This window comes from Typopeltis vanoorti, chromosome 4, assembly GCF_054136105.1.
Source record: "Typopeltis vanoorti isolate ZY-2024b chromosome 4, IOZ_Tvanoo_1.0, whole genome shotgun sequence".
NCBI lineage: Eukaryota > Metazoa > Arthropoda > Arachnida > Uropygi > Thelyphonidae > Typopeltis > Typopeltis vanoorti.
In genome coordinates, this window is record NC_143552.1 from 79,347,186 (window position 1) to 79,360,857 (window position 13,672).

The 13,672-nt window shown below is 34.1% G+C and overlaps 1 protein-coding gene across 2 annotated transcripts in view; it reads right to left on the reverse strand.

Annotated features, from left to right (window-relative positions):
* mtm (phosphatidylinositol-3-phosphate phosphatase) overlaps positions 1-13,672 on the reverse strand; it is a 160,016-nt gene that overhangs the window by 15,160 nt on the left and 131,184 nt on the right. For both annotated transcript variants that reach the window (XM_090391293.1, XM_090391294.1), the window contains 2 exons: positions 12,630-12,743; positions 4,787-4,966 (listed from right to left, as the gene is read on the reverse strand). In XM_090391293.1, coding sequence (XP_090247419.1) covers positions 4,787-4,966; positions 12,630-12,743 — 294 coding nt within the window. The remainder of the gene's footprint in view (positions 1-4,786; positions 4,967-12,629; positions 12,744-13,672) is intronic.

The following is a 13,672-nucleotide window of genomic DNA, read 5'->3' on the forward strand; positions in this document are numbered from 1 at the left end:
CACCACCTAAATAGGACTTTAGTTTCACTCACTTGTTTTACTCATCATTGTACTGTATTTGTGTGTGTTGTTACAGAAAGTTATTTGTAATCTCTGAAGACGTCTCTGTGACTGAGATGAAATATTGGAAGCATTAAAATTAGTTTTAATCCTTTCTCAGTGCTGATAATATTCCATTAAACCTCCAACATCACTTAAGCCTCAACACACATGGGTCAATTGTGTGTATTCTCTGGATGGTTTGCCTGTTTTGCATATGAAAAGCTTTCGGAGACAGACCCTACAACCTCCCTACAAGATTAATGCTCACTTTCACCTGACAGACCTGATATGTTCTTTGTCTCCTATACAGGATTCAAACTTGGGTCTTTCTGACTGAAGGGCACCAACTATTACTAATTTTGTTATGAAGGCTGCAAAAAAACATTTTTTAGATTATGCTATTTTTTTTTTAATGATACTTCTGGATTGATTTGAACCAAAAAGTATATTGTTATTTCTAGAAATGTTAAGAACATATACACAAAATCTCATGAAAATTGGAATATTGATACATTTTATTGAGAGATCAACACAAAGATACACTATGCTTCTGGTCTCCAAGGATAAGCCTTGCTCAGCAGTACTTGAGATGGAATGAATTACACATAAATACACTGAAGATTATACCACAGACATAACTCATAAGAATATTTATCATTTTCCACCTCTACAAACTCAACACCCTATGTAAGATTAACTGTCCTATCATAGTCTGCTATATCTCACTTGTGTGCATATTCTCTGGTCAGTTTGTTTTGTGGAATAAATAAACTCCCCAATTTTTAGGAGGAAACGCTCTCTAACAAAGACAAAGAATTGGGAAACTAACTAATCCTTGAAGTGTGGAGTAATTACTTTGAAAAATTGCTAAATGAAACAAGCAATGACAGCACAGTGGTAAAAAAACACTCAACAGGCATACAGTCAGGAATACATATCCATACTTGAAGTAGAAAAAGCCATCAAAGGCTTGAAAGGCAGCAGGAGTAGATGATATTCGACCAGAAATGCTCAAATATGGTGGTATAAAAGTCTTACAGTGGCTGCACTGCATACTTCAGAAGGCTTGGACAGAGGGACGAATTCCCGATGATTAGAGTAGAGCTCTCATAGTACCCATATATAAAAAGGGAAATAAAACTGAATGTGAGAATTACAGAGGTATTTCCCTGGGTGTTCCTGGCAAGATTTATGCCTGTATACTTGAGAAACGGTTGAGAAGAATTGTGGAAGAAAAGCTTCATGAAGAACAAGCTGGATTCAGGCCAAATAGAGGCTGTCAGGATCAGATCTTCACTTTACAACAAATAGTTGAGAAAGCACGGGAATATAACAAAGATCTGTATTTAAGTTTTGTCAATCTGGAAAAGGAATATGACAAGGTGCCAAGAGAGAAGCTATTCAATATGCTACAGTTATATGGTGTCAATGATGCATTATATCAAGCAATACTTAAGTCTTTATTCGAGTTGTAAGTCATCTGATAGAATTGAACGAAGTACAGGAAGGTGGTTTAATGCTAAATCTGGTGTGAGACAAGGATGTACATTATCCCCTCTGTTATTCATTATCTATATGGATCACATTATGAAGGAAAGTGGTATTAAACATGATATCAGAATTGGAGATGTTAATGTATGCGCTTTGCTTTATGTGGACGATGTTATACTTCTAAATAAATACGCTACGAGTTTGCAAGATTCCCTTATTAAATTTAATAACTGTTGTAATAGATATGGTATGAAGGTCAGCAATAAAAAGACAAAGATGATGAAAATAGGTAGATTTGTTGAAATTATCAACTGTGTTGTGAACCTGTGGAACAAGTAAAACATTTTAGCTACTTAGGCATGATTTCTAGTGAAGATAGTAAATTAAATATGGAAATAGACAACAGAATCAACAAAGCTGGTATGGTAGGAAGTCAAATGAATAAGAGAGAAATTAGTCAGAACACTAAATTAGCTGTATACAAGACAGTGTTCAAACCAGTTTTAATATGGCAATATCATATTAAAAACGAGGATATTAGGAGAAAGAACTAGAAATTGTCAGCATCCAGGAATGCATTAGCAGAGCTAATCTCAGGTGGTATGGTCACTTAAACAGAATGGGCGAGGAAAGATTAGCAAAGCAAGTGTTCTCTGCCAGGTTGGCAGGAAAAAGAACCAAAAGGTTCTTTTTCTTTATAGATTATAGCCATTGGTCAGGATGGTGTGACGTAAGTGATAAAGTTCAGCAGTGAGAGCAACGTCATTGGAACAAATTGCTCTAGCTCTAAGGGTTAGTGTTTTTAAGATACCATATTACTGAGAAGGGTGATGGTGTGATTGTTTGTGTAAATATCTCCCTGTATGTGTGGGTTTTCTATAAGCTGAGAATGATAAGGAACCTTCTTGAAGATGTGCGATTAGTGTGTAAAGGAAGGGCAGACAGTCATTGGCTTCTAGTTCCATTGTAAAGTGGATTTTTGGGTGCTGGCTATTTAAATGCACTAAAAATATATTCAATGTGTCTGGGCCATATGGCCAAATAGCAAACACATCATCAAGATAGCATAGCCAGAGACTAGGTTTGAGAGTGGCTGTATTGATAGCTAGCTTTTCCAGATGTTCTATGTAAAAATTAGCTGGGGGGGGGGGAATCCCATAGCTGTCCCATCTAATTGTTTGTACATTTTCCCTTTCCATATAAAATAACCTACCTGTACTGTGAATTTAAATAGCTGAAATATATCAGGGGGAAATTGTGAATTTAGTAAATTAAAGGTTTCAATTAATGATACATATGTGAATAGTGAGGTGATACAAGACTTAATGGTGATATGAAACTTACCATTAAATCTGAACTTTTTAAGGTGTGGTTTTCTGAAATACTTTTTAGGTTGGTAGAATTTTTAACAAAAGAGGGAGAATTGTTTGTGAAAGTGGCTAGTAGTTTGGATAAATGTTTAGCAAGTTTATATGTAGGACTGTTAATACTATCTACAATAGGGCATTGTTGGATCCTGAATGCAGAGCTTTACAAGTAAATTCTTTATTCAGGATTTAACATGACAAACTACTACTTATTAAGGAGATATCTGCACATCAGCTAATAATTATAAAGTACTATTTTATGTTTTGTAATAATGTATAGTCCATGTGTGCGATATAGTGAGAGTTATTGTTAGGTTGTTTGTAATTCCCAAGTAAGCTGTATAGTACTTTGCGAAATTCTGAGAAAAGTTTATAATAGTAATCCGGAATAATCGCGTATAATTGGTATGAGTCGAGTATAGCGATAGAGGCTATACCTACGCGGAAATATGATGTCAGAGCACCTTCCTAGAATAATGTAACTGGACAGGTTAGCGAGAGTATAGGATCACCCAAGGGGCATGAACGATGGGGTTTGTGGGTGAAAACCGCATTGAATAGAGGGCGCCCGAATAGGGCGAAAAAAAGACTAAGCACGCCGTTTTAAGGGGCCTTTTGACCTTTTGATCTTGGAGTGCCAGATTTGAGTTTTAGGGGGAGTTGGTCGGAGGATTCATGAGAGAGCGGTGGGTCTTCTATGGTAATGACGGACGGCAGGTTCTTTTCTTGCGAATGCTTGAAGATTTTCAAGCAGAGCTGATCGCGATATGACGGCCCATGTGGAATCGAGCCTTAGCAGAATGTCCCATTAGAGAAAGTTTCCTGCGCAGCGGTAGACAGCACGCAACAGTCGGAAACGATTAGGAGAAAAAGCGTAGTACATCGCCAGGCGCAAAGACAGCCGAAGAATATGCAGTACAGTAATCCAGACCTACATGAGATGGCGGCATGAAATCTGAAAGGATCCGGTAATGTAAGAGTTTTCGTTCTATGTTAAAAATTTGTTTAGAAGAACAAGAAATTTGTGTGTTGTAACTAAAGGACACTAGTAGAGAAAAACATACTTGGTGTCTAGCATATACATGGTAGGGGAATTAGTATATTAAATTTATATATTTTTGCATGCAAAAGAAAAAAAAAAAATTAAATTAAAAAAAAAAATACAAGCACCTCTAATAGAGAAGGAAAACAGAGAGAAAACATAATTTAACCCCCACCCCCCACACATTGCCATCAGGACTATACCCAAAACTTAACATGCAGTAACCAATGGAAGACAGTCACAAAGCAAGACTATCACAGATAGAAATGGAGTAAGGAAAATGGGAAATCTGTGCCATCTCCACTCCTAACCAAGTAGTTAAATGCTTTATTGCTAATGCTTCTCAGATTTCTAATCTTACATTTGAAATCTACAGAAAAAAATTACATTGAGTAATCAAACTATAACAGTAGAAGAGGTCTGTTAGCAAAAATATCACTTATATGTGATAACAAGTGATGTTTTCATTTGCATACTTGCTCTAATATAGCATTTTTTGGAAAATGCTTTTTTCCTTTACAGTCAATCAATTTCTTTCAGTAATTATGTCAGTTTTTTTTAATTTTCTTTTTCTTGCTTCCAAACCAATGTGACAAAAAAATTACCTTCCTTTTGGTTATTGAAACAATATAAGAAATGTCATAAAGTAATATATATATATATATAGCAAGTGCCTAACTTATGAACATATTGGTTCTCTCTTTCGCGAAATTAAAAAAAATAATAATAATAATAATAATAAATAAAAAATTATTTGTCCATAAAAAGTTTAGTGTTCCCCCCCCCCCCAAAAAACAACAGTATAAAATTTAAAAAAATGTCAAATGCATAATTTAAATCTTACTTGTGGCCTCATACGTGGATTCCACCTGCAATAATATCTTTTCCAAAGAGTTAGCCATCTCATGCTTGCTACTGGAAATAATGCATGATTCTGAGAAGAAGGAGTATACATAGGATTCTTAAAATCTTCCTTATTGCTGTTTATAAAAGACCATAGTGACACAGTTCGATTTTTCACATCCTATAAAGAATATGGGAGAAAAAATTAGCACCTGAATTCTAATTGCATAATTTCAAAAGAACCGGGACCGAATTTGATTTTGAACTTGAAAATCAGTCAAATCAGTCTATTCATAAGGTATACATCCTGCAATTACAGCCACTGCCACATCGTGTATGGTTGACTCACTACAGAAACTTGTGAGGACCAATTTGCTAAGGTGAAACTTGTGGGGATCCTCATATGAACCAAAAATAATTTGATATAGTGAATTTTCTTTATAACAGCATTATACATAATTATGGGACTTCATATAGGATCATTTCGTTAGTTTATTACAGTGAGTAAATAGTTTGCTATAGTGAGTCTACTGTATAACAGAATTCTCAATAAATGTTAATTATCTCAATGAAGAAATTAGTTATAAGGAGCAATAATTTACACTGCATAACACAGTAACTGTTAATGAAAGCTGCTTTCAAATAGATCCAACAAAGTTGTGTTTATTGCTCTTATGGTTTAATGACTTATCACAACATTAGCACTGTCCCCTTATAAATATGAAGATGACACAGACTAATTTAAAACAGTAGCAGTTCTTTACATTTAGGTATTTATGAAAGAATCAAAACTTAAATACCAGGCACAAATCACCTATAAATTTCAGATTTTAAACACATTCCTTACCTAGTCTATAAAGGTAAAATCCTCCATTATCAGCATTAGGAGTTCACTGGTTTCACCAATAATGTAAACTTACCCATTATTGGAAATGAAGCTGATCTTCAAATGAGAGAACATAAGAACAAAACCTAACGGCAGACTCACTACACAAAATTCATAGGGTACACTATAGCAAATTATTCCTGTGGTCCTATGAATTTGCTATAGTGAGAATCAACTGGATAGTTTGCTATAGTTAAATTTTTTGTTGCATAATTATATCTGTGATCAAGACTTTTCAGTAGTTTGTTATAGTGGTGTTTGCTATAATAAGTTTCCTGTACTCATGAAACAGGACAACAGAGGAAAGTAGAGTTAGAGATAGTGATCGACATTCTTCATGTGGTGGTGGTGGGGGGGGGGACTAACAACAAGCAGCTTCAGAAGTGACACTATTAGAGGAATCAGCACCTGCTTTACAGAACACTCCTAATTTAAATAAATTTTGCTGCAAGAAACTCCCAAAGATCTAGAATCCTTCACCAAAAACAAAGCCATTCAACTTTAAATGGTAAATGAAAGTGTAATAATGGGTAATAAAGCACCGACTTCTTTTACCAGTTGCTATGAAAAACCATCAAAGCAATATGCATAACAAACACAGTCTAAATTCTCCAAGGTCTTAAAAGAAGTCTCAAGCATTTATTAAATTTTGTTGTTTTTTAAATTTTTTTAATTAATTTATTTTATTTATTTTTAAATGGAATAATGCTGTTCTAGTTCCTGACGACGTGAGGAGCTTAAGGATCTTCCTCAACCATAGCCAAGTTAGCCAGTCTTGGGCATGGATATCAGGGTTTTTTCTGCCAGTTTATCTGGTGATTTTCATCCCACAAACAGGCAAACCGGTCTGAGGACACACGGATTACAGTCAGGAATACTGACCCAGCCATAGGTCTGACTCGTCAGCCTATGCCGGTTCCAGAGCCTGGATAAAATTTGGGGGGACTAGATGGTATCGTGAACTCCTGTAAAAAGGGGGAACCCAGTATCATCACACAGAATTTATTTATTTAGTTCCTGACTATCCTTTCTTAACCTAACTAAAGGTTAAGTTAGGTTTGTTAGTAATGCTGAAGGCATTAGACAAAACCATGCACAAGTTAGATGCATTATTTTAACTGCAATGCAGATAATTTCACTATAAGTGTTTTATGAGGCTCCTAGTATTATATTATTATTATCATTTTTTCATATAATATCTGTATCAGATATTAAACCAGCCCAACACATTTAATATTTCCTCTTAATCTTCTGTCTTCTAAACATCAACTCATCTACATCTTAATCTTCTTCCTGTTTAAGTGACCATTAGTTGAATTTTCTAGTTTCATATCTCCAGTTTTTATACCATCTTTATCAACTTTTATACAAAAATTTCCCATGGCTTGTGTTTAATTATTAAAAATAATATATTATGATGCAAGAACCAAAAAGAATCACATTCTTAAAAATGAAGGTTTTTTTTTTTTTTTTGAGTTAATCAAAAAGAGATATTTTCATTCTCTTTGATGACTTGCACAGTTGCTATAGATATGGCAACTATAGCTATATGATCTAATCAGGTTAATTATAGTTACAAATATGCATTTGGAAATTTATATGGGGGTAAAAAAGTAAACTTTTATTCCTTAAGTAATTTTATTAAAGACAATATTTTGGATACTGATTTTCATTAGCAGCAGCAGCAACAGAAGCAGATAATTTTAGCATTAGATTTACTGAAGTTTTAGTCACTAGTATATCATTTAGGATTTTTTTTTTTTTAATAATGCCACTCATGGCAAGTTGGAAACAATATATTGGAAAACAAACAATATATACTATCCATATGGCTAACCATGCTGAATAAATGATCTGTATGAAGAAAGATCTGAATGAATGAATGAATGACCTGCATGAAGATACATAGTCAAATGAGAAAATCAAGTCCCAATACAGTAAAGTGTATCACAGAACTTTAGTGATATATGCTGGCAGTGAAGAAACAATATTTGGTACATCAATTTTAGTTACTGCAGAAGAATGGGACATGACAAAGGATTATGCAACTTGAATCCTAAAGACTTGATGAACTTAACATATGAAAGAAGAATGCCCACTAAGATCTTATGCAAAACAAGTGAGCAGTGGCACTAATGAAGGGCAACCTATCAGAACAAGGAAGAGGTGCTAAACCAGATAAGGAATAGAGAAAAAAGAATCTATTTCTGATGCTGAAAAAAGTTTACAATTAAAACCCACGGTTTTTACTAGTGCTGGCAAGGAGGTGGGGGAAAAAAAAATTACAAGCAGAATAGTAAAAAATCCTGAGTAAAGAAAACTATCAAAAGAAGAGAGGAAAAAGAAATAGAATGGATGCATAAAGGAAGTGGATAAAGTCATATTAGAAGAAGGATGCACTCAAGCTAAAAGCATTATTGAATTATAAAGGAATGAGATGAGGTTACCAAGGGAAGAGAAAAGAAAGTAGCTACACAAAAACTGGAATGCAGGCGCAATTCACATGAATGCAAAAATCTATTTAACTGCTTAAAAAAATATTGCAGTATAAGCTCTTATGATGCAATCTTTTTTTAATGCAGTTTAAAAAGAAAATATCACTGAGAATGACAGACAACTATTTTGAATTTGCTGCAATTATTGTCTCAAAAATATAGACAACATTCTCTCAACAGAGCTGCATTTTTACTTGAAGAAATATTCCAACATTTCAGAGAATATATAAAGAAGGAAAATACAGATTTCTAATTTACTGAATCTGCTGAATGGGTAGACCCTAATGAAATTTCTCTAGAATGAATGTGTTGTATACATGTATGAACATAAGGAGTATTAGGCCATTTTTCTTGTAGAAAAACAACCCCCCCCCCTCCCTTTTTTTTTTTTTTTTTGATATGCCAGAAAACTGCACCCTTTCATGACTTGAGAAATGCAATGATATCTTCCAGCAATATACCCCCCCTGCCCAATTTTTGAAAGATTTTGGATACCTATTTCATGAATGGTCCTCTTCCTTCCCCACCACCACACACAATTTTTTATACTTATGTCAATGCCCTGATCTCACAATGAGACCCCCCCCCCCCGCTGCCATAGTATTACATTCAGAATAAACAGCATACATCAAAAGCAATTCTAAATTATGCAAAGGAGCTAAGTTGCAGGTTGAATGAATGCCTAGTAATGCCATCCCATCTTTCCTTGCATGTTAGATATGGCTTGTCAAAGACAAGTAACTTGGCTTATTTTAAACCTATATTAATGCTTTGATAAGGAAATTAATCATATCTACATTATTATGGCTGATAATTCCATCTGATCTCCTATTGGTTTGGCTGTCTTGGGGGGGGGGGATGAAAAACCCTGCCACCTCGGTATGAAACCAGTTAATTCATACCTTCAGCTGAAAATCCCTGATACAGATTCTTTGCATCATAGCTGGGATTTGAATACAAGTCTTTCCAACCAAAGGGCATCATTAAAACCAACTGAGTTACAGAAGCTCTGCATAGTAACACATGGAGTTCAAACCGAATTTATTCACCAGTATTGAAAAAACTTTATACCTGAATTGTCATTCATAATACTTCTTACTGCTGTCTTAATTTTTGAAATAAACACAACACAAAGACAATAAAAATAGGTAAAACATTGAAAACATCAACTGTATTCTGAATGGTGAATCTATAGAACAAGTAAAATATTTCAACTATTTAGGCACAACTTTTAGTGAAGATGGCAAATGAAATATGGAAATAGACAACAGAATTATAAAGCTTGAATAGTAGGAAGTGAGGTGAATAAATTTATATGGAATAAGAGAGAAATTAGTCAAAACACTAAATTAGCTGTAAAGACAGCATGGATCTGAGAAGTGGGTTAGAAATAAGACACCTGATCAAAGACTGAAGACCTCAGATATGAGAGTTCTGAGAAAAATTAGTGAACAGATAGCATCAAAGGCAATATCATGTTAAAAATGAGAAGGATATTAGGAAAGAACTTGCCATTGACATTCAGGAATGTGGTAGCAGAACTAATCTCAGATGTTATGGTCACTTAAACAGAATGGGAGAGGAAAGATTAGCAAAACAAGTGTTCTCTGCCAGATTGGCTGGAAAAGATCCCAAGGAAGACTAAGATGTAGGTGGATTGATGCAGTGAAAAAGATAATATAAGATTTAGTAATGTTGGAGACTTGACAGATAATAGATTAATTTGGAGGTAAATTATGGATTGGAAGTTAGTAATGTTGTAACTTTTTAATGTAGTACTATCATAATATCCTGTAACCCCCTCCCTAAGGGTACATATCAGGAATTTGATGATGATAATGACTATTATTATTAAGAGAGACCTCCAGGGAATCAGGAACTCATTAAAGGAGGCAATACTATTTGCACCAGCTGTCATACTTGTTCTTGAATTCGTTCATGCTACTTGCACACAAAACATCCAACAGCAATCCGTTCCAATCACGTACTACTTTATGAGAAATAATCTAGTCCTAATCTCCTTTCTTGACAGTATTCATTTTGTATGTCCCCACCCTCCATAAAATGAAAAATTCCATCTATTGAAATTCTGTTTAATTCTTTCAGAAGTTTGTAAGTCTCAATCATATCACCTCCCTCTTTTTTGCTAGTGTGTGCAGCCTACAAATTCTCAATCTGTCTTCATAATCTGAATTCCACAATCCTGATATCATTTTTAACACTCTCCTTTGCACTTTCTCCACTGTATCAGAATCACAACAGAAACCAGGAGACCAGACCTGTGCACAATAATCCAAGTGAGGTCTTATCAAGGCCTTGTAAAGAGGCAAAATGACATCCTTATCTTTACATGTGAAAGTTTGTTTCAGCATTGCAATTATCTTTTAAATTGTATTTGCAATGCTGAAACAAACTTCAACTTCCTATTTCTAGCCCCCCAAGATCCCTAGCCTGATCAGTTTCTTCTAGCACAATCCCACCAATATAATACGACATTAGATATTTAATCATACTAGAGTGCAGCATTTTACATTTACTGACATTGAACTGATGCCCATAATTCCAGCCTATTCAAGTCATTCTGCAAGTACTGCATTACCAACCACAGCACTCCTGATTTCCCTGTCTATTTTTGCATTATCAGTAAATAGCTGTATGCCACCTGTCAAATCCTTCCCAATGTAATTAATATAAAGACTGAATAACAATGGACCAAGGTTTGATCATTGTGGTACACCACTAGTTTTTTATTTCATTTTTTATTCTTCGTGTTAATGCTAGGACAATAACTAACACACATCAACTGCATGCATACTGTTGATGCATGCTTTACAAATATATGTCGAAGCCTAACCAACACCTTCCCCTAGATATCCTATTCATCATTCACTGATGCATCCTCCATGCAATCAATGTTTCTTGAAGGGCTTGGAGGAAAAGTATTTTGATGTCTTGGGCACTAAGATCTAACACCTATGTAAATTCTTATTATATTTGTGCAATGGCTCTAGTACTTCCTCCTCTTCATACAGATGTTTCTTCAGTCAGTGAAAAGGTAGTAGTGAGTACATTGTTACATACATCAGGTTGATAGCTTTTAACAAAATGGATGCTCATTAGCTGAACAATCTCTTCTACATCTGTCACCTGCATTCAGTAGTTATTTTTTCACATTCAGTGCATCATCTACTCATTTGTACCTACTAGAATTATAATCTTTCCTACTTTTCTTTTTTGTTTTCCAATTGCATGTGCTATATTTTCAATTTTTGCTCCAGGAAAATTTGAAGTTATAACACGCTCATTAGTGGCATGTTTCATGATAGAGTCACCATACTAAACAATATTCTTCTTTTCACAATCAACTTTACTACCTGATTTTTGTTATGCACTAATTCCATACTTTGTTGTTTCTCATTTTTCTGCTTAACCTTCTTATCCTCCCTATGTGGTTTCTTAAACACCATGCATCGACTTTTTGTAATTCCTATCTGTCTAATAGTATGCTTTAACTTTGTGATTTCAGAGGTTAAATTATTTTCAATATCCTCTTTTGCATGGCAAGTCTTCTTGTTCTTGACTTCACTGTTCTTGTTAACTTTCTGTTTCTTGTGCAGTTTTCATGCCTTTTACAACTATATTTAATATTGTAATATCTCAATAAAAATATATTATTAAAAGATGAAATACTATGAAAACAAGAAAATCTATACTAATATACTATAAAACACTAATTTTCTAAGAAAAAAAAAATACAATAAAACAGATAAAAATCACCAATTTCACAAAAGTGCTAAATATACTAACCACTGACAATTTAAAATCCAAAAATTTAAAGTAGTTACTAATTATGCAAATAAATTATGATGCTATGAACCAGGAGCTGCAGATTTTTATTTATTTTTTACTATAGTTCTTAACAGAATGCTCGTTAAAAGCTGTTAAACAAGGCATGCTACAACTGGCAACTAAGTCTCTTGCCTGTCTAAACATACTTAATATGTTCAGCTTGAGATTTTTCATGGGTAGTTAGACATTTGTCAATAACTTGCACACCAGAAAAGAAATAAGAAAATTTATGTCTATCATTATAACTAACTAAAATCCTTTACAGTTAACTCTCAATACAGCAAACCTCACTACAATGAATTTAAATTTTATAAAACAAGTCCTAGCTAAAGCTCCATAGAATCAATACTATACCAAAGGAAATCCACTTAAAAAAAAAAAAAAACTTTCACATGAGAGGGTAAACTCTACTTCCTATTATAATCGTGTTTGTTTAGGAATACAAACTCCTTGACTACATGGTACAGAATATCAAAGGCATATAACTGCTAAAATAGTATCTTGTATTGTGGAAAAAAAAAAAACGAAGATAGATATAATTACTATAAAATACAACTTAGTAAAAACTCCAAATGCTAATACAATAAATGTAGTTTTTTAATATGGTTACCTACCTCCTTAACTCTCTGCAATTCATAGTTATAAAGAAATGTTCCAAATAAACAGCTATATAAGTGATCAAGAATAGTAATGAGGAAGTGTTCATTAAATTCAAAAGCATTCGGAAACTGAAAGAAAATAATAAATATAGTCATACACTGAAAACATAAAATTAATGTAAAACGAAACAAATTACCAATATATATTACATAATAGTTTATTATTATTATTATGGACTACTCACCAAGGGACATAAATCCATCTAGGATGGTAACAGATTACACTCAAAAATTCCAAATTCATAATTTATACGACACTGGTGTCGGAAATCTGAAACACTATTTCTGAAGATTTCAACTGCAAATTCAGATGAACTTGCTTGGGGCAATTTGTATAACTGACAATTTCTAGTCAGTTAGGTTAAATTCAGAGGTAGAAAGCAGGTACACATTCAAATTTTTGAATAACATGCAAAGGGTCACATGCTAGTACATCATCATCATCATGAACCATGGGCTCACTGCCCACTGGTGTCTGATGCCTCCTTCACTCTTTTTCTGCCTTTCTTTGTCCAGTGCACAGTGTCGCAGTTTCTGTACACCCATTCTGTACCAGTCCTTTATGTTGTCTATCCATTATCTGTATGGTCTACTGCTTCTGTTTACACTATCCACAATGCCAAACATGAATGTCTTTATCTTCTGGTCCTCACTCATTCTGCAGATGTGTCCAAATAATTGCAGCTTGTGTTTTATGATCTTCTTCATTAGATTCTCCTTTGGTTGTATCTTCCGATAGAGCTCTTCATTTGTGACTTTCTGTACCCATCCTATTCTTAGCATCTTCCTGTAACAAGTTCTTTCAATGCCAAAATTCTTTTTCTTGATTCCTTATTATTACCCACGTTTCAGATCCATACAGTACACTGCTAAAGATGCATGTTTCCAGTACTCTTAGTTTTATTTGCAGGCTGATCACTTTACTTTTCCAGATGTTATCCATGGCCTTCAGATTTCTTCTTCTCTTTGCAATCCTGATCTTTATTTCTTTTTAACAG